Below are 27874 nucleotides of genomic sequence, written 5' to 3'. Positions count from 1 at the left end.
CTGGAGCGTCCAGAGGAACCCACGCGGCCACAGGGAGAATGTACAAACTACTTACAGGCAGCAGATGGAATTGAAGCACAGACCCTGATCACTGACACTGTAAAGCAATTGTGCTAACCACTATGCTACTGTAGTTTTCAGATGTGAGTTGGGTTCATTGCTCGCCTTTAATTTCAAAGAAGGTACTTATTCTCATTGCCGCTGATAACCCTAAATTCTTGTTACTGATTTAAATAGGCTTATTTGCTTTAAGTTTTCCGCAGGTACATTACTCAACGTTGTTTTGCACTTGCCTGCACAGTAGAGTTGGCTTGGAGTTGATTGCCCTTCACTGATCGGGTTTTCAACCTTACAGAAGAACGTTTTATTGCTGTAAGATGAGGTGAAGTTCTTCAGTGTAGCTTTTCTCCCACCGTTTGAAAATGAAGTGTTATGCTTAGTCAGTGGTTGTTCGTTCAAGTAGAAGGAAACTGGAGTTCCTTTATGAACTTCGCATGATATATACATATCTTGCTCATTTACACAATCCACTTTCATTACTGGTATTGAAAGTTTCTCTAAAAGGAAATAAAAGTTTGAAAATATTATCCAACTTCATTTTTGTGCAATTATAGAATAAGACTTGGTTTTAAATTTTTACAGTAATCGGTATTCCATTACTGAGAATGACATCAGACTGGGAAAACCATCTATACCTTTACAGTATGGGAATATAGATTTCTCAACAATTCATTAACACATAAACACTATCTCATTATTCCTTTTTATGTAATACTTATTTATAACTTAGAATAACTATGTCTTTGCACTGTATTACAAAGCCAAAATGACAAATTTCATGCCAGTGATAATAAATCTGATTCTGATTCTGACTCTGTATACACTTGCTAGTTAGGAGCTACCTTCCTAATTTTATGTTTTATCACACTGCATGCATGCCTTTCCCAGTTTAAAAAAGCCCACATTATTTCTACAATTGGTTTTCCTATGTAGACTATATAATTTAACAAACTAAATGGACTTGATCAACAAAGTATTCATTGTCGTTCCTGACAAAAAAGTTCCAACAAGCAATATTTGATTTAGTACTTTTTTAGTTTAATGTCTGTTTTAAGTTTATATATAACATTTAACTCCATCCCAATAACTATGAATTTAATTGGCATACTCTTTTTTTATTTCCTTCACTGAGCTTTTTATCTTTCAAAAATCTAGAGATTGGACATAAATTCCTTCATGGCCTTGCTTTTCCATATTTCAAGTTCAACATCAAGTTTATTGTCATTCAACCAAACACTTGTACAGAGCGAAACAAAACATTTTCCTCTGGGGCCAAGGTGCAAAACACAGTACACAGAGTTACACACAGCACATATAGTTATTCCATCATACAGCACAGCTACGATAAGCACAATACAATCACAAAATAATTTAAGCACAAGTCCCTGATTGGCAGGGCAAATAATTCTGTAAGGATTTCCCCATAAGTTTTCCAATCCAACACTTTGTCAGTTTTTCTTAATAACTTTTTTTCCTAACACAACAACTGGCTTTGAAATATCTGTCTGTGATTGTTTATTGTTCAGTCTTCCTCTTCCTTAAACATATTTCTTTAATTGAGCTTTTGGTTAACTCTCCTGATATAGCAAACAAGAGGAAATCTGCAGATACTGGAAATTCTAACAACACACACAAAATGCAGGTGGAACACAGCAGGCCAGGCAGCATCTATAAAGAGAAGCACTGTCGACGTTTCAGGCCGAAACTTGACGAAGGGTCTTGGCCCAAAACGTCGACAGTGCTTCTCCTTATAGATGCTGCCTGGCCTGCTGTGTTCTACCAGCATTTTGTGTGTGTTGTCTCCTGAAATAGCTAGCTTATCTGATTAGCTTTTTGGAAACATCTTGGGACACTTACTTCTATATTGAAGGCACTTGCAAAAACATGTTATCACTGAATCAAAAATACCACAAGCTTTAAATCTGTGGCCTTGCATTTTCTGGCCTCTGGGAAAAAATGATAGGAGATTTAGGACTGCCCTTTGATTATAACTGTCAAATGTGAATCTTGTACTTTGCCATTTGGCTGCCCCACACCAAAAAAAAAGAGGATCTTCTTCTACCTTCCTGGCACTCCCTCTCCAGTCTTTACCTACTGGTGCAAACTCCTCTCTTTGTACTAATGATCATCTGTTGCCTACTCTATGACAAACCATCCACAGCCGTTTTGCTCCATCATCTGCACTGTGCGCAGTGACATGAAGGAAAGCACTCTCTCTGTATTTGTGTAAGCCAGGGCTATTCCAACCTGCGTGATGCCTTCAGAATTGTGCACAGTAGAATATCACAGGCTGAGGTCCGCCTGCCAAGTTGGCATAGGCTGACCATGCAGCATGGCTTTAACAATCTAGTCTGTAGTCTCCTTATTTTGCATGATATATCACCAATTAATCTGTTATCATTTATATTGACATCATAATATCCACATCCCATTAATAATTCCTTATACAGCTTGGCCCTTTGTCTAAATTCCACTAAATTTCTCACATTGATGGGTCTGGGATACAAAATTGGGTTTCTGTTCCTGTCCACTTTCAGGTAAATAAAAGTTCCTTCTTGACAAGAGCCCTTGGAATTAAATTAATATTAGCAGAAAAAAAATGGATGGCTTTCCAATACCACCCAAGACTGAGAGATTTCCAATTGTATGGTTCTTTTCTGTTATCTTGGTGGAGTGTTTTAATGCCTACCGCCTCAATCAGCTCCATCATTAATATTTAAGAATTTTACAATGTCAGTGAGAAAAATAATCCTGTCAACCTGTATAATGTGAGAAATACCTACGGATAGTGTGGAATTCCTTTTTGTTTAAAGCCTTAGAAACGAGCATAACAATACTCCTCTGGATTAATGCTGAACATCAACTCCACCTTATCCTTCGTTCTGGAGGCCAAAGCATTGGGTATATTTGAATCGGAGGGTGGTTTTTGGTTAGTAAGGGCACCAAAGGTTACAGAGAGAAGGCAGGAGAATGGGGTTGAGAGGGATAACATAAATAAACCATGATGAAATTCATAGACCAGACGCAATGGCCTGATTCTGCTGTGATGTGTTATGGCCTTTTCCAATATTCCGAAGGGCAAAATGTAGCAACAGACAAATATCATGATTTATGTTGCCATTCTTAAGGCACTTCCTGAATTTCAGAACTTGCTTCTATCACAGGAGCACCAAATTATAAAACCTTAATTTAATTTCCATATCATAATTTGCACACATAATGAAGCAATTCTTTTACCTAAGGGAACTATTCAGAATTTTAGAATGGGTTCAATTAGGCAAAGTTGAAAAGACATAGACTTACCAAATAAACGTAATGTAAAGTTTTGATTTAATGTCCGTATTCCATTTTTGTCAAATACGTTCACTATGTATTTTCCTTCATCAGATTTTGATGTGGAGATAATGCTCAGAGAACCATTTTGAAAAATGTTTACTTTACTGTGAAATTTAGAATACACCTTAGGAGCATTTTTGTATCGTGCGACGGCGTACCTTCCTTTCTGCCAAAGAAGAGAATCATAGGTACGGGAGCTTAGATTCAGAACGTCTAACAGAACTGAATCCCCAAGTTCTCTGTCAACATTCACCTCACAGTCATTGCTTTCTGTAAGATACCATTCTGCAAAAGAAAAGAAAATGAAAGCCACTGATTTTAAAATAATTATGAAACATAAATGAAACATTCTTTTTTATTTATAAAGAACTTTCAGGTCCATTTATCTTACCAGATACAGCCATCAACAGAAAGAAGCTAAACTGTGAAAATATGACGTTGGAAACCATCCTGACAGATTTTAGCTGTCTGGTCAGCACCCAGTCTTGGTTAGCGATCTTAAGAGAAAAAGTACAACAAATGTGAGAACACTGGGAAGTTTCCCAAGAATTTGACAGGAAGGAAGGGTGGATAACAAACAAGGGTCAATTTGTATTCTGATACCAGAATTGCTCTAATTAGAGGTTAACATAGAATATTTTGAAGGAAAAGCAGTCTTAATCTCAAGATCTCCACATGAATATTGCCTAAAATAGTTTCAGCTGGAAAGAATATCCACTGAACAGCCACCGTGTCTCTGCGATGATTCAAGATGTGATCTTTCTAAACTTCAAGTTATTTTCAAGTGAATGCAGCGATGTTCCTTACAAAATCAAAGCAGAAAATGCAAGTCAAAGAGCATCCACAAATATCTGGCATCAGAGATGTTGGTTAATGAACCTATGAAAAGTTTGCTCTCGGCTTGGATCAGAATACTGAATGCCTGATGTCACAATTGAGATAGTACATGGATATATGCAGAGAGGCAGTGAGTTATTTGATTCAGTTTATCTGCCCAAACTTCTGGATTTCCAGGGAAGTAATTTTTCAAAAGAATGGAAAGAGTTCACACAATACATCTAGCTAATAGTGACAGATAACCCTTAGTGGATTAATAAAATTAGTCATTAGTAACAAATGGGAAATAATTGTACCATACCATAAGTTCTTGAATGAGATATCAGAGAATACATTAAATGAATTTCAAGCTTAGAGCATCCTCTGTAAGAAAAGCAACAAGAACCTGAAATGTTGCTTTACATGCAATCTTGAGCAGAAAGGATCTTCCAGTATCTTCTTAAAGTTGCAGAGAGTATTAGTAGATATGGGAACTACAGTTTTACAGATTTACATCAAAGATTAGATTAAATGTGGAATTCGAGAGTCTAGCCTGGGACTATGGCTTGAGGTACAGGCAACTTTGAGAGAGTGCCACAGACATGTAAGTCGGCACAGCTATCCAGAACCAAACTTGAAATCTTCATTTGCCAATGGCAGTAAAGTGAGAGGCAAAGACATGTCAAGGAATGTACATGGTTCAAGCATTTAAGTAGAAGAACAGAGACCTCTGGCTCTAATTCTATAGGATCCCAGCAGTCCCATTTCTGGAATACTATTTAAGATCTTGTCTCTCTGGCCAAGGATTGATGTACATTCCTATGGAGAAAGGAGTAAAAATTCACTACATTTGTAGGATGCTGGGTTAATTGCATAAAGAGAGATTAGGCTAACCAGCTCTCAATTAAAATGAAATGTGGTCTTATTGAAATGTATAAACACCTTAAGGGACTTGACATAGCGGATGTAGAGCTGATGTTCACCCAGACTGAAAGAAGGGTGTCACAATCTCAAAAATGGATCAGTCATGCAAAAAAAAGATGAAAGGAAATTAAATGTTTTCACTCAAGAAGCTAGAGAATGTTCAGAATTTACTGTCTAAGAAGCTAAAAGAGGATTATTCGCTCAGTGTATACACAAAGGGTCTAATGCAGGAAAATGAAAATGAGGGAGTTGAACAGCTGGGATCTTATTAAATTGCATGTAGGCATGAAAGGCTGACCAGCCTACTCCAATTTCTGGTCCTTATGACTTTATGTTCATACATTGCTACAATGTCACAACTATGTTAAATGGTAATTTGAGTAAATGAAAAAGAAATGTCTTCAGTCTAGAAAAAGACATCCAGAGCATTGGTTGGAAATTCATTTTGATGAACTGTATATGCGAAAGAGGTCATTGGTAGCCCACAGGATGACTGGAATGAGCAATATAGAATAGAAATGGCCAGATTCAGAGCAATAGGCGAAAACACGGTGCAAAATGCAATAATTTCTGTAGCAGTTGCTCTCAGGTCCCTGGTGTAACTCCCCATTTCACCTTAAACTTAATATTGATTCCCTAACCCTCAGATAAAGGCTGTGCAATCACCCAATCTGCTCAACCTTTCTCCATAACTCAAGATTCAAGAGTGTAGAGGAGAATTAAATAAATGTTACACCGGATCCAAAAAACACACCTTTCTGCATACGTGTCCTTGATGGCAGGTAGGCTGGATCAGTGATGTATTGGACAGTTGTGACTACTTGTTGTAGATCCTTCCTGTCTGCCACAGCGCTGTTTCCTTACGATGTAGTGATGCAGCATGTTTGGATTCCCTTTACTGCGCGTCTGTGGAAGGAAGTTAAGTACAGATATGCACAGTCCAGCTCTCTTCAGCCTCATCAGTAAACAGAGGCATTAGTGAGCTTTCCTGATTGGTAGAATGAGTTCCGGGACCATGGCAGGTTATGCGAGATGCGCACTTCGTAAAGGTTAAGATGAGGGAACACGAACCTGTCCTCATAGAGGGATCAGAAGTGAAAAGAGTGATCAATTTCAAGTTCCTGAGTGTCGGTATCTCTGAGGGTCCAACCTGGACCCAACATAGCGATGCAGCAACAAAGGCATGGCAGCAGCTATACTTCATTTGGGGTTTGTGGAGATCTCATAAGTCACCAAGAAGACCTGCAAATTTCTACAGGTGTACCATGGGGAGCATTCTAACTGGCTGCATCATGGGAGAGGGATACTGTACAGGACGAAACCAGCTGCACAGAATTGTAAACTTAGTCAGTTCCATCATGGGCACCAGTCTCCATAATACCTTCCAGGAGCGATGCCTCAAAAAGGGGGTGTCCATCATTAAGGACCAGCACACAGGTCATGCCTTGTTCTCGTTGCTACCATCAGGAAGGAAATACAGAAGCAGGAAGGCAGACACTCAACAATTCAGGAACAGCTTCTTCCCCTCTGCCATCCGATTTCTGAATGGACATTGAACGCATGAACACTACCTCACTACTTTTTTTAATTTCTATTTTTGCACTACTTATTTAATTTAGCTATTTAATATATTTTGTAGCCTGGGAAAAATACACATGCAGGACAACAAATACTTTATCAGGTCTTAAGTTCCTTTATCTGTTTCAGATGTTTTATTGCACAAAAAGCGTATCAAAATAAAAACAACAAAACAAATTTTTAAAAACACAGTTCCCGCTATTACACTCTGAGCTCAACTTCGGACCATACTCTTGTTACACACACAGTAAGGAAAAAAATAAAACAACATATACAAAACCATACCATTGTGGCAATTCAAAAAATCAATACAAATAATGTAAGAATCCCACCAACCTGGTACACATAATTGAAAATATGGATAGATAGATATATTTCATCTTAACTAAGAGATATATTCACATTTGGCACACATGTGCTTAACTTCCAAACACCTTGAAATGAGTTCTCAGTGCAATTAAGAATATGGGAAAAAGATAAAAAAACTTCTCTCCAAAATTTCTCTAGACAATACAAGCGCAGTACATATGGATAAGAGAAGCCTCTCCACCTTTACACTTGTCACAAACAGGACTAATGTCAGGATAAAACCACGACAATTTAGTTTTAGACATGTGAGCCCTATGTACAACCTTAAACTGTAAAAGACAGTGGTAAGCACATAAAGAGGTTGAATTAACTGACTTAAGTATTGAATCCCAAACCACATCAGATAAAGAAATAATTAAATCATGCTGCCAAGCAGTTCTAATTTTATCAAAGGGGGCACGCCTCAAGGTCACTAATTTATTACGAATAAAAGATATTAAACCTTTGCTCAATGGATTAATACAAACAAACAGGTCCACAACGTTTTTCTCGGGCATCTCAGGAAAATTAGGTAATAAAGGGTTAATGAAATGTCTAATTTGAAGGTATCTAAAGAAATGGGTATTTGGTAGATTGAACTTTGCAGATGCAGAGTTGTTGAAAAGTTGCAAAATGATTATCAATGAAAAGATCTTCAAAGTGCCTACTGCCCATTCCATACCAATCATGAAATGTTGAGTCTTGCATAGAAGGTAGGAAAAGATGATTAGGCAAGATAGGATGGGTGAGGGAGAGGGAGAGCATGAAGGCCATGAAGTTTTTTTTTTATCTTTATCCCATATTCTTAATTGCCACTTAGAATCTAATCCTCTGAGGCAGATATGCATTTGAGTCCGACTAAACATTGAACATTATCTTTTGTATCTCTTTTGGCTAGACGGTTAGTTCTTAGGTGGAGAGATGTTGCCCCACCCACTCATGCCCAATGGCTTAACGATATTATGTCCTGTTTGGACCTTGAAAAAAATCATTACTCACTTCTGAATTCGAACATAAAGTTTCAAAAAGTGTGGGGACCTATTCTTGAATACTTTAGTAACTCCTCTTTAGATTAAGTTTATTCTTTTTAATCCTTTACTTTCAGCTTTTTTTCTCTGTAAATTTTATGGTTTCTTTTTGATGGAAATCACATCATAGTTTTGGTGGTAGGTATTATTATTCTTTGTTTTTATTTATATTTACAGTTTTGGGGGGTCGAATGCTCCGATTTTTTTTTACATATTGTAATGGTTGGCCTCGAGTTTTTCAGTGGGAGAGAGGGGAGGATACTAACTTTATATGACTTTATTCTGGGTGCTCTTTCCTTATTGTTATGAATTATACATTTGATATGTTTATTTTGCACGGTATTAACCTTCACTTTGCTGTTGGGTTTTTTGTTTGTAGTTGGTTTGTAGAAATGCATAAAAAATCAATAAAAAAAAGAGTTCTCCTCGCTCATACTATGTGAACACACTCACATTACTCTGTTACACACACATTCGGTCATGAAACAATAAAGAAAGACAAATAAACTTTTACAATATTGCCGTGTAGTTGAATTACTAAAAATACCATGCTAATAGGTCGATTAAGGACTTCACAATCACATTATTACAAACAAGGATAAACCAACTTATGTGGCAATATCAAATATTATCAACCTTTCTTCAGCAAACTTAGGAAAAACATAATAATGTCGTCCATACTAGAACTCTTCATTCTACTCCACTTGAAAAATTACGTCACCGTTTTCTCTGAAAGGCATGGGCAGTTATTTTAGCATACTGAGGTGAATACACAAGTCAGCATCAAGTTTATTATCACCGGTATGTGACGTGAAATTTGTTAACTTAGCAGCAGCAGTTCAAAGCATTACATAATATAGAAGAGTAAAAATAATAATAAATAAGTAAATCAATCAATCACAGTATACTTTTTTTTACAGCATTGACTCTACCTACTAATGTTATTGGTAACATCATCCATTTATCAAGATCTTCTTGAATTTTTTTCAATAATGGCAAATAATTTAATTTATATAAATTCTTTATATCATTGTCAACTCTTACACCTAAATACTTTATACCATTTATCGGCCATCTAAATTGAGTTACTAATCGACATTGACTATAGTCTCCTTTAGTAAGGGGTAAAATTTCACTTTTATCCCAATTTATTTTATACCCTGATATTTTCCCATATTCTTCCAATCTAGAAGATAATTTACTCAACGAATACAATGGGTTTGTTAGATAAATCAGAACATCATCAGCAAATAGATTAATCTTATATTCTCCCTGATTAACCCTGAAACCCATAATATCTGAGTCAGTTCTACTTAATTCAGCTAATGATTCTATCGCCAATACAAATAAAGCAGGTGATAATGGACAACCTTGTCTCGTTGACCTTGTTAACTGAAATGATGTTGAAATTTAGCCATTTGTCACTACTTTAGCTTTGGGATTAGTATTTAAGGTTTTAATCCAATTTATAAAAGATACTCCTAATCCATATTTTTCCAATACCTTAAATAAAAAATCCTTTTCCAATCTGTCAAATGCTTTTTCTGCATCCAAAGCAACTGCCAGGCTCATTTCCTGCCTCTTTTGTGCCAGATGAATTCCATAAAAATTGCATTGGGAGTAGCCAAAAAGGCTATTGCAGTTAGTTGGAAATTAGATTCATTCCCAAGTATGGATAGATGGAAGAATGAATTTTTTAGTTGTATTCTGCATGAAAAAATTACTTAATATTTAAGAAATAGATATGACATATTTCTGAAAATTTGGCACCCGCCCTTATTTACAAAAGATAGGATTTAAATATATAGGTGCTCTGAAGATAAAATTATTGGTCATCTGGGGAAATAAATAAATATATATATATTAAAGCTATTTTGAATTCAATGAGCATGTGGGGCAGTCTTTCTTTCTTTTTTTTCTCTCTCTTTTTTTGATCCATAGGGATATGTTGGGGGGGAGGGGTTAGGGGAGGGGGAAGGGTTGATATTATTCCATTCTACTCTTGTAACCTTTTGAAAATTCAATTTAAAAACATTTTTAAAAATCACGGTATACTTATATTGAATAGATTAAAAATCGTGCAAAAACAAATATGTATTTTTAAAGTGTGATAGTGTTCAAGGGTTCAATGTCCATTTAGGAATCAGATGGCAGAGGGGAAGAAGCTGTTCCTGAATCACTGAGTGTGTGCCTTCAGGCTTCTGTACCTCCTCCCTGATGGTAACAGTGAGAAAAGGGTGCTGGAGGTCTATAATAATGGACGCTGCCTTTCTGAGATTTTGCGTGCACTTTTAACAATAAGAAATTATATTCAACTGTCACCTGGTTACATACCTTGATACTTACTGTAATTCATATCTTCTATTATTATGCTGCAAAGTATTACTGTATTAGTATTACTGCTGCAAAGGCAACAAATTTCATAATATTAAACCTGATCCTGAGAACTTGACAAGTTTCTATCGTAATAGGTGGTGACATATTTGAAAAAGAGGAAGTTGAAATTCTGGGTGCAAAATAAATAAGTGAATACAGTATTATGATTAAAGATTAGCTGGATGTTTAAATAACGCCGCAGTTCCACAGCACTGAGGGCTGGTTGAGGGGAGGAGACTGAAAAGAGAAATACTCGTATTCTCTCTTCAGACGCCGGGAAGGGCGAGGTCCTTCCTGCGAGCCTACATCGGCAGGAAATAATCCTGAGCAGCCCACAGTGGCAGCTCGAAGTCCTTTCCAGACGCCTCCAGCGAAAGTTTCTGCTGGGCGCCGGTTCCTGGTAAGAGCGCGGCCTTCGCCCGGCGCCGCAGCCTCGGGCTTTCGGCCTCAGCGGTCAGACAATGTCGAAGGTTGTGATTGCCGTCCTCCTTCTCTGCGAGGGTAAGTCAGGACCGCGTTGGTGTCGCTCAAGGCGGGGGAGCACCTGCTCCAGCCCAGCCAGCCATACACGCGGGGAGCAGCGGCTGTAAAAGGCCAGGCGGGAGAGGGAAGGCGGCAGTGGCACAGGGCAGTAGCTGGGAGTGAGCGGGTAGAAGGGGCGGTGGTCGGATGGAGGACAGGCAGCCCGGCTTGTGGTTGGGAGTGGGATGGGGGGAAGGGAGTAGTGCAGCGGCCGGGAGGCGCTGAGGACAGCAGGGTGAGAGAGGGCTATGGCGAGGAAAGGGCAGCCAGTGACAAAGTGCAGTGATCAGTAGTGGGCAGGTGGTGAGAAGGGCTGGGCAGAATGGCTGATGAGAGGAATGGGACAGATAGGAAGACATGAGAGTGACGAGACAGGGAGAAGATACAACAGGGTTTTTTGAAGAGATTTTTAGACAGGCACATGGAGTTTAGAAAAATAGAGGGCTATGTGCTAGTTTCCAGATTAGGTTATATGGTTGGTACAACATTGTGGACTGAAGGGCCTGTAATGTAATAAGCAGCAGGGTTAGTGGGGAAGAGGATGTCTGTCTGGAGTTGACGGTCCAAACGCCTGTTTGTGTCTGTCTGTGTCATCATCTTTAAGAATAGCAGGTGATGTTGGTGAAGAGGGCACATGTTTGTTATGGTGTGGAGTTGTTGCAAAGTGGGCAGGAAAAGAGAAATGAAATTCAAAAGTGGGATGAAATGTTCCTTCCAAATAAAATCAGCAATTTACTTCTTCCTGTTAATGTACTGCATTGTCTTCATGATGCATTTTATTCTGTATTGGGAAAACCAAAGGCAGATTGGGTGACTACTTCACAAGACACCTTTGTTCAGTCCACAAGGCGTTTCTGAGCTCCCACTCTTTTCAAAGTTCAAAGTAAATTTATCCTCAAAGTATATTTATGTCACCATATACAACCCTGAGATTCATTTTCATGTGGACAATCACTAAATACAAGAAACACAATAGAAGACTGCTCCCAACAGAACAGACAACAAACTGTACAAATACAAAAAAGAAAGGGAAAAAATAAAGTGCTAATTGTCAATGGCATGAGATGAAGAATCCTTGAAATTGAGTAGGTTGTGGGAACAATTTATCTGACGGGTTGAGTGAAGTTATCCCCTCTGGTTCAAGAGCCTGATGGTGGAGAGGTATTAATTGTTTCTGAGCCTGGTAGGGAGGGTCCAGAGGGTCCTGTATCTCCCTCCTGATGGCATCGAGAAGAGAACATGGCCTGAATGGTGGGGTCCTTGATGGATGCTGTTTTCTTGAGATAGTGCTCCATATATATGTGCTCAATGGTGGGATGGTATTGCACCTGGTAAAATGGCCCACTACTTTTTGTAGGCTTTTCCACATTGGTGTTTCAGTACCAGGCCATGATACAACCAGTCAATATCCACCATACATCTATAGAAGTCTGTCAAAGTTCTAGATACCATGCCAAATCTTCATAAACTTCTGAGAGAGCAGAGGTGCTGCTGTGCTTTCTTTGTAATGGCACTTCATGTACTTGATCCAGGATAGATCCTCTGAAATGATAACACTGAGGAATTTAAAGTTGCTCTCCCTCTCCACCTTTGATTCTTCCAATGATGACTGGCTCATGGACCTCCAGTTTCCTCATCCTGAAGTCAATAACCATCTTGGTCTTGCTGGCATTGAGTGGGAGGTTTTTGTGGCACTACTCAGCCAGATGTTCAATCTCCCTCCTATATTGCTGATTCATCACCACCTTTTGATTCGACTGGTGACCGTGATGTCGTCAGCAAACTTAAATATGACATCGGAGCTGTGCTTTGCCTCAGCCATAAGTGTAAAGTAGGGGGCTAAGCACACAGCCTTGTGGTGCACCTGTACTGAGGGAGATTGTGGAGGAAATGTTGTGAGGAAATTGAGAATCCAGTTGCGCAAGGTGGTATTGAGATCCAGGACTAGAAGCTTATTGATTAGTTTTTTAGGGGATGATAGATTTTAATGCTGAAATGCAGGTAAAGAAGAACATCCTGATGTATGAAAACACAAAAATACAACTGCAGATGCTGTGGATCAAAGAATACGTACACAACGCTGGAAGAACTCAGCAGGTCAGGCAGCATCCGTGAGAAAAGAGTAGCCAACATTTCGGGCCGAAATCAGGAATGGGGCCCATGCCTGTTCATTGTCCACGTGTTCCAGTGTCCGGTGAAGAGCCAATGAAATGGCATCTGCTTTTGACCTGTTGTGACAGTGGACAGTGGATCCAAGTCATTTCTCAGGCAAAGGCACTTACCGTTGTTATTTCTCAATCCCACCCCAACCTTTCTGAATTCAGCCTCCAACATTGCTCCAAAGCTGGAGGAACAGCATCAAGTAAAGGTTACATTACACCCCTCGGACTTGATATTTATAGATTGAGTATTTCAAATTATCACTTAAATTTGCTCCTTGTCTTGTCCGCTAATATGGCTGTACCTCGAACTGAAATACACATTTTATTTCACATCCCACTTTCCTCTAAACTTGACTATTCCAGTGAGTCATTGCCTACTTCCTTTTCTGATTCAGGGCACTAGGGCCTCCTGCCTGTGTCATAATTTACAATGCTGTTTACCCTGTTTACCTATTGTTCCTTTGGTTGTTTACCCTGTTCAGGAATATCTGGATTTTAAAATCATTTAGTGGCCATGCCTCTTGCTATCTACAGCCTACCCAATAAACCTGCAAGGTACCATTCTGGTCTTGTATTTATTGCTCAATTTAATTGCTCTGTTACAATTGAATTGACTGTATTTCTTATATCCTTCACATATGAGGTGTAAAAATCTTTGTTACATCTCTGTCTGAATGTGCAATCATAGTAATTTATAATAAATAGAATAGTCAATGTAACATAGAAATACACTCAAATCAGCATGAGTTAACCAGTCTGGTGGCCTAGTGGAAGAAGCTGTCCCAGAGCCTGTTGGTCCTGGCTTTTATGCTGTGGTACCGTTTCCCAGATTGTGATTGGGGTGACTCGGGTCCCTAATGATCCTTCGGGCCCTTTTTCACACCTGTCTTTGTAAATGTCGAATCGTGGGAAGTTCACAAGTACAGATGCACTGGGCTGTCTGCACCACTCTCTGCAGAATCCTGCGATTAAGGCAGACATCCCACCCTACAAAAATTCATTTCAGGGAGGTAGCACCCCTGCTCTCCCCGCAACCCCATATCCCCACACCCCCACCCGTCGACCTCCAAGGGTGTATGTAAAATATGTACTTGTATTATCATGGAGCCTTTTTTTATTCTATTACAACTTTAAGCAAGTCTACAGGGAGTTTGGCCTCATCACGTAGGACTACAATAGAGTAGCTCCTCAGCAGCTAGCCAGCTAGCTTAAATAACATTAGCTATGCTAATGAACGGATGACACTTGTTAAACTCACCTCAACATGTCTTTTACAGTCATTTAACCCACCATGGACAATAGAAAAGTCACATTTGCAAACAGTGCAGCAAGAACACTGTCATTATTTTTGAGGTCGATTGTAAAGCCCGCCCACAGAGAAAACTGATTGGTCTCTCTTCATGCTAAGTAGACCTATCAGGATGCTCCCTCTCACCTTCTCACCCTCTTACCCTTTCAAGTCTATTTCTGGAATATTGTATATAATTTGCAGGTGTCAGGGAGCCACTATCAATATGTGGGAGACCCCCGGAACTTCCCAGAGAGGTGGGATGTCTGTTAAGGGAGGTACAGTTCCCATACCAGGCAGTGATGCAGCCAGTCAGGATGCTCTCAATTGTGCCCCGGTAGAAAATTCTTAGGATTTGGCGGCCTATATTAAACTTCCTCAACCGTTTGAAGTAAAAGAGTCCCTGGTGTGCCTTTTTCACCATTTAGCTGCTGTGTACAGACTATGCGAGGTCCTTGGTGATGTGGATGCCGAGGAACTTAAAGTTGTTTACTCTCTCAACCCCAGCTCAATTGATATCAATAGGGGTTACCCTGTCTCCACTCCTCTGTAATCCACAACATGCTCCTTTGTTTTTGCGACATTGAGGGAGAGGTTGTTTTCTTGTCACCACTGTGTCAGAGAGATGACTTCTTCCCTTAGGCCACCTCGTTGTTGTTTGATATTAGGCCAATCAACGCAGTGTTGTTGGCAAATTTAATTAGCAAATTGGAGCTGTGGTTGGCAACAAAGTCATGGGTTATACAGGGAGTATAGGAAGGGACTTAGTACACAGCTCTGATGGGCTCCTGTGTTGAGAGTCAGAGGGGCAGAGGTGAGGAAACACACTCTTACCGCCTGCCTGCAATCTGACAGGAAGTCCGGGATCCAGATGCACAAGGCAGGGTCAAGGCTGAGGTCTCTGAGCTTTTTGTGGATTTATGGTTTTGAATGCTGAACTATAGTCCAAGAACAGCATTCTCACATAAACATCCTTCTTCTCCAGATGTGTAAGGACGGTAGGTAGAGCAGTGGCTATTGTGTCGTCTGTCAGTCAGTTGTTTCGGGAAGTGGATTGTAGGGGGTCCAGTTTGGGTGGTGGCAAGCTGTAGATGTAATCCTTGAGCAGCCTCTCAAAGCATGTGTTTATTATTGAGGTGAGTGTGACAGGACGCCAGTCGTTCAGGCATGTTACCTTGGTCTGTTTTGGTACAGGGACAATGGTGGATGTTGTGAAGCAGGAGGGAGAGGGAGAGATTTAAAATGTCAGTAAACACCTGCCATTTGTGCTGTGTACATCCTGAGTACTCGCCTTGGGATGCGTTGCCGTCCCGCAGCCTTACGACTGTCCACTTGTTGGATACATCTGCGTTCCTGACCAGGTTGAAGGTTGTAGCGGTGGCTTTCCTCGGAAGCGTAAAGTGACTGAGCTCATCTGGGCACGATCTTGGCAGCACCATTATGTTTGGCTTTGAAATCTGCGATGGTATGCAACCCTCGCGACAAGTCATGTGTGCTATTCGTTGTGAATTTTGGCTCCATCTTGTCCCTGTATGTTGTTTCGCAGCCGTGATAGCTTTGTGCAGACCGTAGCTGCTTTTCTTGAGCTCTGCTGATTGCCGGCTGCATAAGCTCTGTGTCGCGTGGTCAATGCTGCTCGCACAGAACTTTTGATCCAGAGTTTCTGGTTCAGGAAGACCCTGACCGACTTCTGGGAACAACGTTGTCGATGCACTTCCAGGTGAAGCACGTGACTCCATCAGTGAACTCGGAGACATCCTCATCATGGAAGACATTCCAGTCTACGTCATCGAAGCAGTCCCGCAGCATGGAGGCCGATTGGTCGGACCAACAGTGGACGGTTTGAACTATGGCTGCCTTTTGATTCTGCTTCTGCCTGTACGTCAGCAAAAGCAGGATCGAAGAGTGATCTGATTTTCCAAAAGCTGGTCGAAGGGGAGCTTTGTAAGTGTCGCGGAAGGGAGTGTAACAGTGGTCAAGTGTCTTATCTCCACGAGTGCTCACCTGGATGTGCTGACGAAACTTCGGAGAGACTTTCGTCAGCAATGCCCGATTAAGGTCACCGGCGACAATGAAGGCAGCCTCCGGGTGTGCAGTCTCCAGCGTGGTGATGGTTCCTTGAGAGCCAGATCAGTATCAGCCTGCGGCGGAATGTGTGATGATAACAGCCGTGAACTCCCGCGGCTGCCCAGCACCAGGAATTCCAGGCCTGGGGAACAAAAGGATTTGAGGGCATGCACATTCTGGGAGTTGCACAAAGCATTGCTGTCCATGAAGCATACCCCTCCTCCTTTGCTCTTCCCAGAGAGGTGTTTTATGGAAACACCGGATAGTGTTTTATGGAAAGAGAAATAGAGTTAATATTTCAAATAAAAGACCATTTGTCAGAATCGGTGAGTGGAAAAGCAAATTGGTATTATGTTATTGAGAGGGTAAAAAGTGGACAAAACAAAAGAATATCTCTGGGATGGGGCTGGAGTTTACAGAACAGGCTGGTTAATTGTTAGTGAGGGCCTTTGGAAGTGAGAAAGCAAACATAGGGGTTAACCTGTGAATTGCAGGTCCGAGTTGTTGCTAAACCTGAAACCAGAAAGAAATACCCAGCAGATGAGATAGTATCTCTGGGGAGAGGAAAATAGGCTTCAGTGATATCACAAATAATGGTAGAGCAGAATTAGACGGCTTTCATACAGACATGCAAAGCACATTACCTGAGAGAGTTGAAAGAAAAACCTCCATTTCTGCCTGGTCATATCTGTCCCTCCTTCACCCTCTCACCAACCTAAAACTAACTTCTCTTCTTGTGTTTCTGGATCTGAGGAAGGGTGTTTTATCTGAAACAATGGCACTATTTTTCCCTTTCACTGATGTACCCTGACATAATGTTTTCAGCAATTTCTGGTTTTATTTCAAATTTCAAGCCAACTTAGTTCTGCTTTGATTTTCCATTGATTGCTTCATTGCCTTGTGTCAGGAGCTTCCTTTTTAGCCTTTTCTGCCTCAGACTGAACTGCCGGCTCAGAACTTGGCTGAAGTTTTTATTTGTTTTCTGTGATAATATGTGTGATGTTTGGGATAGTTTTGCAGTGTAAAGATGGAATGTAAATAGGTGAACAACACACACAAAATGCTGGTGGAATGCAGCAGGCAAGGCAGCATCTATAAGGAGAAGTGCTGTCAACATTTCAGGCCAAGACCCTTTGTCAGGATATGTAAATAGGTGATGTTGCCATTGCTTTATTTTACATCTTAATATGCTGCACATCATCTTACATAGCTCATTTATTGCTGGAATTGTAATATCACATAACAATAGACTATGAATAGTCACAGAGCTACATGAAACAAGCACCTTCAGCCCTACTCATCCATGCCAATCAAGTTGTCTTCCTCACCTGGTCACATTTGCCTTTGTCTGGCCCATATCCTTTGAACCATTTTTATCCATGTACCTGTCTAAATATCTTTTAAATGTTGTATTTTTACCTGTTGCTAAAGCTTTCTCTAGCAGCTTCGCCCATATACTCATTATGCACTGTGTAGGGAAAAAGTTAATCCTCAAAAGTCCTTTTAAAATCTTCCAGCAGTCACCTTAATAAACCTGTGTCTGCTCATTTTCAACTGGACAAATGACTGACCATTCTCCTCATCTTTGCCCCTTGTGATCTTGTGTAAGGTCACCTCCCATGTCCCATTGTAAAAGGTTCCATACTGTCAATATAACCCAATCCTTCCAGTTCTGGTAACAGCCCCCTGAATCTTTCCTGCCCCCATTCCAGCTTAAAGCCGGGTGACCATGCTCACGTTCTGTCCCGGCTCCTATTGACAGTGCCCTGACTGATGATGTCATCACCCTGTTTACCTGTGTCTCCACTTTCTGTACAAAACTGAAATATTGTAGAAGTAGAATTTTCATCGTAACTGTAACATTTTGTCTTACATGGAACTTCTGTTTATTCTCTTGTTCCTATGTTGGTTTCTATTATAGACTCAGCTTTGTTAGTCTTTTTTTTCCGTATATTCCAGCTGTCCTGTGATTTTTTTTACATTATACTAATGTAGTCAGTGAAAGAAATGTTTAACTTATCAATCAACGGTGAACACTGACAAACAATCCTCTTTTGCAACTTTGAGGAGTTTTAATATGGATTGGGTTGAGTTTAAGAGCCGAGAGGTAATGTTGCAGCTATAGAGGACCCGGGTCAGACTCCACTTGGAGTACTGTGCTCAATTCTGGTTGTCTCACTACAGGAAGGACATGGAAACCATAGAAAGGGTGCAGAGGAGATTTACAAGAATGTTCCCTGGATCGAGAGCATGTCTTATGAGAATAGGTAGAGTGAACTCAGCCTTTTCTCCTTGGAGCGACAGAGGATGAGAGGTGACCTGATAGAGGTGTACAAGATAATGAGAGGCATTAGTGTGGATAGTCAGAGGCTTTGCCCCAGGGCTGAAATGGCTAGTATGAGAGGGCATAGTTTTAAGGTGCTTGGAAGTAGGTACAGAGGAGATGTCAGGGCTAAGTTTTTTACACAGAGAGTGTTGAGCACGTGGAATGGGCTGCCGACAGCGGTAGTGGGGATGGAAACGATAGGGTCCTTAAAGAGACTCCTGGATGGCTACATGGAGCTTAGAAAAATAGAGGGCTATAGGTAAAGCCTAGGTAGTTCTAAGGTAGGGACATGTTCGGCACAGCTTAGTGGGCCAAAGGGCCTGTATTGTGCTGTAGGTATTCTATGTTTCTATGTATTAAACTACAAGTAACAATAGTATGTGACTCATGCTTTAATTTAGGTCAGAAAACTTAAATGGTAACTGTGGTGATATCACGTGTCACGTGTAAGGACGTGATTGGACAGAGTTCAGAGCTTGTGCAGAAATGATCGGAACTTCGAGAAGCATGGCGCTGTAGGACATGTGTAGTTGTTGCTGTTGTAAATAAAAGTTCCAGTTCTATTCTTCCAGAATATGCTTTGTTATTAGAAACCCACGGTACGTATAAGGAACACAACAGTAACTTCTTTCTCTAAGCACTAAATATTTCTGTCTCCCTCATATCAGGAGTTGTGATATTCTGAGTAAAATTTTCCATGCTGTTCTCAAGCAAGTAAAGGTCCACTTGTTCTGTTATCCTTTTCCTTTACTCATAACTGCACAATTTTGTTTTCAAATGTTAATCCATTTCTATTTTGAGATTATGCATTTCAGTGAGACCTTTTGGCCCATTTGAGTCATGCCTGCTTTCAGCATAACTATCTCACGAGTCCCATTCTCCATCTTTTTTTGCATAACTCTTAACATTTCTTTTCTCAACTCTATTGTCTTTTTAAAGATACTGATTCTGCTTCTTCCTCTGATGCAGAAAATTCTAGATCTTAACTATACTTTGCTCCATTTTGTTCTTCCCCTCTGTTCCCATGTAACATTTAGAACTATATCATTCAGTCCATATCCTCTTCTATTTTTTTTGGTGAGCCTCAGTCTTACCCTTTCACCTTAAACCAATGCCCACTGGTTTTAGACTCCCCTATATTTGGGGGGGGTGGGGAGGGGGGGGGAAGACTTCCAGTGTCAAATTACTTCTTGATCCAGTTATTCTTGATAAGAAATTGCCAGCCATTTCCCAGTGACATTCTTTTTTCTGAAAGTCATTGGGTCCCGCAAGTCTTATTTCCAACAACTTTTAGTGTTCTTTCAGCTTCCTGACTGAGACTAACTGAATCTGTTCCTGCAGCCCCTCCAGTTCTTTCCTTGTCTGTGATTGACTCTGAACTACCGCACAGCTTCCACCTCATCTTCTGCATTCCCGTAATCTCAGTGTAACTCATCATCAGACTACAAGACTTGAATGCTGAGTTTTACTTCATGGGCTGGATGCAATTCAGTGTTTTCATCAGCCACGTGTAATCTAAGCCTTCCATCAATGCTGTCCTCGCCTGCATCTCCTGCTAATTTGCCCTCAACCCAAGCCCCAACTACCATAACAGGGATAGAAATTCCCCTTGATCTTGCGTACTACCCCCCACCGAGCCTCTGTACCCAGCACTTCATTCTCCTATCTACTGCCATCCACAATGTGATCCTACCACTAAACACATCTTTCCCTCTTCCCCCACCCCACTCTCTACTTTCTGTAGGAACAACTCTCTATGTAACTCCGTTGTCCACTCATCCCTTCCCTCCAGTCTCCCTCCTAGCACTTATCCCTACAAGCCTGACAAGTGCTACACCTAGCCCTACACCTCCTCCCTCACCACCAATCAGGGTCCCAAACAGTCTTTCCAGGTGAGGCAACACTTCATCTGTGAATCTATCAGGTCATCTATTATATCCTTTGCTCCAGTATGGCCTCCTCTACACTGGTGAGACCCAACATTGACTAGGTGACTGCTTCATTGAGCACCTTCACTCCGTCTGCCACCATCTCCAGTTAGCCTCACATTTTGGATCGACTTCTCATTCCCATTGTGATATGCCTATCAATAACCTCCTTTACTGCCACAGTGAGGCCATACTCCTTTTGGAGGAGCAACACCTCATTCTATCTGGGTAACTTCCAATCTGGTAGCATAAACATTGATTTCTCTAACTTCTCCTGCTGATCCTTCTCTCCTTTTCCATTTCTCATTCTGGTTCTCACTCTCACCACTTCACCTCACCTCACCTGCTCACCTCCTCCCTGTGGAGCCACTCCTCCTCACCATTCTTCCATGGTCCGTTGTTGTCCTCCTTCAGCTCCTTATGTCTTCCACCGATCACGTCCCAGCTTCATACTTCGTACCCCCTCACTCGTTCATCCAATTTCCCCCTCACCTTGTTTCACCTTTCACCTGGCAGCTTGTATTCTTCCGCCTCCCCCACCACCTTCTTCCCCTTTTCAGTTGTGGTGAAGGGTCTCAGCCTGACGCATCAACTGTTCATTCCCCTCCATAGATGCTGCCTGACTTGCTGAGTTCCTCCAGCATTTTGTGTGTGTGTGTTCAAGGTTTCTAGTCTTTGCAGAATCTCCTGTTTATAATCTGATACATTTTATCTAAAAGATCACCGACATTAACCTTTCATAGGAAGCCTACCCAATCATCTCATCTTTCATTGATTTCTTCTCCAAGATTCTTGGAACATATTCTATCCCAGATATCCTATTCATCAATACGCGGTGTAACTGGTTTTACTGTGTGTTAACCTTCTTTGATCTGCTCAACTTCATGACATTCAATATAATCGATTATTCTGACCTCTTCCCTGCCTGTCCTCTGGTTTACTACGTTGGGCCTAGATGAAGAGAATTTTCCTCCAATTAAACATTAGGAAGACTTTGAAGAGCCTGATGTTATTAAGTGGAAGAGTAGGAACCAGAATCGGGTTTAATATCACCGGCATATCTCGTGAAATTTGTTAACTTTGCAGTAGCAGTACAATGCAATACATGATAAATACAGAAAAAATCTGAATTGCAGTAATTATATATCTATGTATATTAATTCAATAGTTAAATTAAAATAGTGCAAAAATAGGTTTGTGTCAGTGAGTGGTGGTGAGGGAGTCTTTGAAGAGTTAACTATCATCTTAAAGAAAGGACTAAAATTGGGGCTTGCAGCAAGCCCTGAACGTGTTGTACCACTAAATTATCGTGAGCTTTTAGGAATTTACTTGGCATAAGCAAAGTAATTAGCAGTGTAGAGGTTTGCTGGTTATTATTCATATGTCATTTAAATCTGTTAGCATGGGAAAGCAAAGCTTTCTTTAAGTGTGTAATTTCTTTATTAGCGATCCAGCACGGTAACAGGTCCTTTGGCTCAAAAAGCCCATGCTGCCCAATTACATCCATGTGACTAATTAACTGTAACCTGTCTGTATGTCTGGAATCCGGGGGAAACCGGGGCACTCTGAGAAGGCCTACGTGGTCACAGGAAGAATGCACTTCCCTTTAGGTAGTGCTGGGAATTGAACCTGGCTCTCTGGTTCTGTATTACTGTTGTGCTCACCACTGTTGGAGACTTGGTGCAGATTGCGATTTTCTGATGCTGCATATACAGCAAGATGGGAACAAAATAAAGGATTTAACAATACTTTGATGCCTTTTTTCAATGCACTGTACTTTAATATTGTACTGATTTGCATAAAATTTGAATTTGGTGAGACTTTATAAGTAAGAAATCAATTGTATGTCGACCAATAAGAATTTCTGTTCCAGACCCATTCTTTCTGAGATAAACGAGACAAATAAAATTGTCATATTTCAAAACATTCAGTACTATTACTCCTTTTCAATCATTATAAATAGATTTGGGTTCATAAAAATGCTTTAACCAACTCTTGTATTCTGAAAAGTGTTTGCTGAGTATTTTTGGGTTTTGTAATTCATATTGCCTCTGTTCCAGACACATCCATTTGTTGTTGATCTAATATCCACAAAAATTTGTATAGATAGTATTTAAGAACAGTTTGATCTGATAATAGAAAAGAATGTAATTATTTTTGAATTAAAAATTGAGCTGCTTGTAATATGGACTTACTCATGTATCACAAACAGAAACCCATCTCGCACTCCTGATTGCAACTTACCTTGAAGTAAAACTAATCAATTGTAGCAGTCGAGAATACTGTTTCCCATACTTGTTGTCCTAATACATTTGCTGTTTTAATCACTGATACGTTTTTGAATGCTGCACATTTCGCCCTTTGCTTGGTTCTGTTCTCCAGCAACTCCTCATTCCAGCTATATTGAATATTGATGAAATGTAGGAGGTAATCTACAAACAACATTTCTTGGAATTCACAGAATCTATCATAACAAAACCTCGCTGCAAATCTCTCAGGCCTGCCAACTGTCCAGTTATAATGAGGTTTGTCAATGTAAAAGTGTCCATGAAGTACAGAAAATAAACAGTTTTCAGCAAGCAAGCAGGAAAATGAATCATTTGGAAACCATCCTGTGACTGTATAGGAAATTAGTGCAACTGCATTGCTGTACTGTATGTGTTGTTGTCTCTGTACCTAAGGAAATGTGTCACTACGGAAGGTTCACAAGATTGATTCTTTGGGTGAATATGTTGCCCTCTGATAAGTGTGTGAGTAAAATTAGCCTATACTCACTGGAGTTTTTTAGAATTGGAAAATATCCTATTATGATATACAAGGTTCAGAAAGAGTAATTGGAATGTATGTTATAAATGTTGCACACTGTTTTGTTCTGAATGGACTCAACTTGAAAATATGGCCACTAATATTTCACCTTTTCACCCTGGAGGAAAAAGGCTCTGACTTCTTCCTTCTCTATGCTTCTTATAATTGTATATACTTCCATGGCTTCTGGTTAAGATGGTTCTACTATCTGAACGTGTGCGACAGCTTCTGGGAGAAGAAATCTGATTTAAAAGCATAATTAAAAGTACCTTTTCTGTGGTAAATTACATTAAATTATAGCCACAAACAGTGAAGGGGTGAGCGATGGTGAGGTGAGTTCGGAGGATGTGCCAAGATGGTTTGCTGCAGAATCATTGCAGTTGGAGTTCAGCTGACCTGGGAGCGAGGTTAGATTGTTCTGGGTTCTAAAAGAAGTTGTTGAGGCCTGAGCAGGGAAGTACTGATGCACAATCAACTGGCCCAGGAGCAAGGTTGGATTACTCTGGGCACCGAGCTGATTCGAAGAGCTTGAGAGTGGCTTCGGGCTGGGAAGCAGAATCTGTGCCCAGAGTGAGTCACTGGACTGCGTGGGCTAGGCCCGATGCCCGTGTCCTAGTGTGAGATATAATCCACTGTTTAGACAATATAAACACTGTCCCGGATCGGAGACAAGCAGTTGTCACCCCCTCTCCATGATGTCTATTGCACTCCAGGTCTTTTGCTGTACCGTTGTTGGGTCAATTTGAATGAATTGGGAGAAACTGAAGAGACTGAATTGAGAGAACCAGAGAGACTGAAAAGACAGGATGTCAGTCGAGATGAGAGCTGATTTTTGCTCATTCTGCACAAGGCCATCTCCAAGGCGCTGAGGCTATGAAGACTGCCCCAGCTGTGCTCCTTGCCCACTATTGTGATCAACTGATAGGGAGGCTGTGGGCCTACTCCAGGCTGCTCCGGGGTTCAGATCTGAGTAGTCAATTTTGGTCCGGAATGCTGTTGTTCGCTTTAATTTTTTGCATGATTTGCATTTTTTCTTATGCATCGAGTGTTATTTTTTAATTTAATTTTTTTTAAAAAAATTCTTTTAATTGGGTCCTTTCAGGTGTCTGCTTTGTGGCTATCGGTGGGCAAGCAAATCTCAAGGACATCCAGGACCAAGCTGCAAAAATATCTTTAGTTTTCAGAGAGTTGTTGCTTTAGTGCTTACTCCATAGATTTATCATATTTAGTAAGTCTTCTCTTTTTTTTTATTCTCCAGTTTCCGTGTGCAAGTCTTCAGACCATGCAAAATTTTATGGATTGGAGGGAAGCAGTATATCTATTCCTATCACAAGACCTTCAGATATAGAGGAAATTAGATGCACGCTTGATGGCAACAAGATTCTTGAATGGGAAGCCAATGAAGGCGTATCTTATTTTGGAAGATTTATTGGAAGAACTAACCTAACGGACGATACCATGGAGATCCAGAATTTACAACAGGCTGATTCAGGGACTTACAAATTTTCTTTCATATATCCAGATGGTTTAAGTAATCAAACAAGTTTCTCACTCATTGTAAGCGGTGAGTATTTTGTGTTGTTTTAGTATATTATTGCATTCTAATTAAATTTATTTAAGATGAGATGTTCTCACAATAATGTCATTCATCCATGCAATGTGGACAAGCTGATTGCCTTTGAGAGTGAGTCTTTACGATGAAGATGATCCTGCAGTGCTGTCAAGTACAGAGTTCTAAGACTTTGATCTTCCAGTGGTGAAGGAAGAATGATATATTTCCTCGTTAGAATGATGTGTCATTTGAAGAACTTGGAACTTTGTCTTCTCATGCCCCTACTGCTTTTATCATTCTAGTTGCTGGAGATAACAGCTACGTATGACAGGTCCTAGGCACATCATAGGCAGTGAAAATTGTTGGTCGAGTGGATGAGAGCCTGTCACAGCAAACACAGTAGCATGTAGGTGAGAGACCTGATGCTGAAATCTGGACCAAAAAGCAAACTGCTGGAGAAACTCAAATGGTTAGACAGCATCTTTGGAGGAAAGTGGACATTCGACCGAAATGGACAAGACCTTCAATCACGACTGAAAGAGTACGGGGAGTTAATGAGTATCAAGAGGCAAGGCAATCGGGCAGAAATTTGGCAAGCAATAGGTGGATCCAGGTGAGGGGTGATGGACAGATGGAGGAGGGAAGAGTTGAAATCATGACAGAGGCTAGGAAGTGGTAGGTGGAAGCAAGAGAAAGCTATAGATGATAGGAGAGGAAGGTGGAGCAAAAACCTGTGGGGAAACCCTCAAGTTTCTATGGAGTTTAATGTGTGGAAGTGTGAGGCCATGCACTCTGGTAAGAAAAATCAAATGGTGTATTATTATCAACACTGAGAGACAATTTAACTGAGTGAGGTTCAGAGATACCTAGGTATGAACCGCAAAGTTAGCAGATATATTCAACAAGTAGTCAAGAGGACAAATGGCATGTTGGTCTTTTATTGCAAAGAGGGTAAAATTTAAGAAGAGTTAACACTTTCTTGTATTTCTACAGGGTGATTGAATCTTCACCTGAATTACTGTGCAGTTTTGCTCCCCTTAGCTTAAGGAAGCAGATACGGTGGCACTGGAGCCAGTCCAGTGGAGATTCACTCAGCTAATTCTTGGCATGAAGGAGTTGATCTATCAAGAGAGACTAGATGGTTTAGATTTGTATTCATTGGTCTTTGGAAGAATGAAGTGTGACCTAATGCAAACATACAACACCTTAAGTGGTTTTGGCAGGGCAGATCTTGAGATATTTCCACAAGAGGGAAAGTCACAAACAAGGGAGCTTAGTTACAAAATAAAGACCCAAATCATTTAAAACTAAGTTAATCTCTGAAACTCTCTGACCTCAAGGGTGGTGAAGGTTATTACCCACATCTAAGATGGATATAGATAAATACTTGAAACATCGAGGAATTGAGGGTTATGGTGAACTAGCACAGGAGGGTTGAGGCTAGTGTGTATCAGCCAGGGCAGGCTTGGAGGGCCATGTGGCCTACTCCTGCTCCTGTTTTCTTCCCATTTAATCACTTTTAAACAAAGCTAGCTTTCCTTATTGACTGATTGGGAGGGCTTAAAGATGCATTCCCCACTGCACATTTGATTGGTACTTCCGCCCACTTCATGACAAAAAAAAATAGATGAGATAAGTTTGCCCTTGTATGACATCAGTAGGGATGTAGTTTTATATTTCTGTAGTCACTTTTTATTTTATTCAAGGGATGTTGGCATTGCAGACTCAGAAAGCATTTAATTGCAATTCCTAATTGCCACAATGAGGCCACACTCAGACTGGAGGAGCAACAACTTGTATTTTGTCTGGGTAGTCCCCAACCTGAACATCGATTTCTCGAACTTCTGGTATTTGCTTCCACCACCCCTTCCCCATTCCCATTTCTCTCATCATATCTCCTTAGCTGCCCATCACCTCCTTTTGCTGCTCTTCCTCCTCTCTCCTTCTCCAGCTCTCCATCTCTTTCATCAATCGACTTCTCAACTCTTTAGGTTACCCTTCCCCCTTTTTCCAGTCCTGATGAAAGAACTCGGCCCGAAAAGTTGACTGTTTTTACTTTTCAGCAGATGCTGCCTGTTCCTCCAGCATTTTATGTGTTTGTTGCTTGGATTTCCAGCATCTTCAGATTTTCCCTTGTTGAACTTTTATTTGCATTTTGCCAAGTTGGTGTTTATATAAAGAGTTTTACGCTATTGCTGTTTAAAGCATCCCCTATTTTTGTGTTATTCACAAAGTTTAAAATTTATTATGCCTAAATCATCTATCTGCAAACAGTTGTAAAGGATACCAATGTAATTTTTTTATTCTTTTGGCAATACACTAAGATAATGTATTAACGTGTTAGTGATAAGTCTTTGTGGGTATTGTCATAAATAACTCATTCCAGATATGTAATCTTTGAGAATTATTGTTACCAGTAGTTTAGAAGAAGACTTAATGTGGTGATTCAACATTTTTTCAAATATTTTCTTTCAATTGTAGAACCACTTTCGCGACCAACAATTAATTGCACTACAAATGGAACGAATATTCACCTAGAATGCAATTTTGAAGACGGTCAGTCAGTTACAATTGAATGGATGTTTCAAGACAGCATTGTAGCGCAAGATGATAATTTTGATTTGTCTGTTGACAACAAATGCTTAATAATATCTAACCCTGAAGAATCTTCTGGTGAATATGCCTGCTTTGTGAAACAACATGGACATCGGGCTCGGAGTGACCCTTTTAACATAGACAAATGCTATAGGAGAGGTAA

The 27874-nt window shown here is 40.4% G+C and overlaps 2 protein-coding genes across 6 annotated transcripts in view; one reads left to right on the top strand and one right to left on the bottom strand.

Annotated features, from left to right (window-relative positions):
- Nucleotides 1-27628, bottom strand: LOC132393299 (T-cell surface antigen CD2-like). Its single transcript, XM_059968350.1, has 4 exons — nucleotides 27531-27628; nucleotides 3788-3893; nucleotides 3364-3681; nucleotides 1-557 (listed from the first exon to the last, which is right to left on the bottom strand). The coding sequence occupies exons 1-4, from the start codon at nucleotides 27567-27569 to the stop codon at nucleotides 211-213; spliced, it is 810 nt and encodes a 269-aa protein (XP_059824333.1). The 5' UTR covers nucleotides 27570-27628; the 3' UTR covers nucleotides 1-210.
- The window catches only part of LOC132393298 (uncharacterized), a 113426-nt gene continuing 95855 nt past the window's right edge, over nucleotides 10304-27874 (top strand). The window contains exons 1-3 of one of the 5 annotated variants that reach the window (XM_059968344.1): nucleotides 10304-10967; nucleotides 24823-25128; nucleotides 27598-27870. In XM_059968344.1, the coding sequence (XP_059824327.1) occupies nucleotides 10928-10967; nucleotides 24823-25128; nucleotides 27598-27870 (619 nt within the window). In that variant the 5' untranslated portion in view covers nucleotides 10304-10927. The remainder of the gene's footprint in view (nucleotides 10968-24822; nucleotides 25129-27597; nucleotides 27871-27874) is intronic. The other 4 variants (XM_059968345.1, XM_059968348.1, XM_059968347.1 and 1 more) reach the window with 4 other exon arrangements.

This window comes from Hypanus sabinus, chromosome 4, assembly GCF_030144855.1.
Source record: "Hypanus sabinus isolate sHypSab1 chromosome 4, sHypSab1.hap1, whole genome shotgun sequence".
In the NCBI taxonomy this organism is placed as follows: domain Eukaryota; kingdom Metazoa; phylum Chordata; class Chondrichthyes; order Myliobatiformes; family Dasyatidae; genus Hypanus; species Hypanus sabinus.
Note: the sequence above shows the minus strand (reverse complement) of the source record. Positions and strands in the feature narration are given on the sequence as shown.

Excerpts from the sequence above, each read along its gene's own strand:
- LOC132393299 (XM_059968350.1), bottom strand. The coding sequence starts at position 27,569 with ATGTTGAATCACCACATTAAGTCTTCTTCTAAACTACTG. Across the intron at positions 3,682-3,787 it reads TCTGTTGATGGCTGTATCTG|AATGGTATCTTACAGAAAGC; the intron begins GTAAGATAAATG and ends TTTCTTTTGCAG. Across the intron at positions 558-3,363 it reads CTTTACATTACGTTTATTTG|AGAAACTTTCAATACCAGTA; the intron begins GTAAGTCTATGT and ends ATTTCCTTTTAG.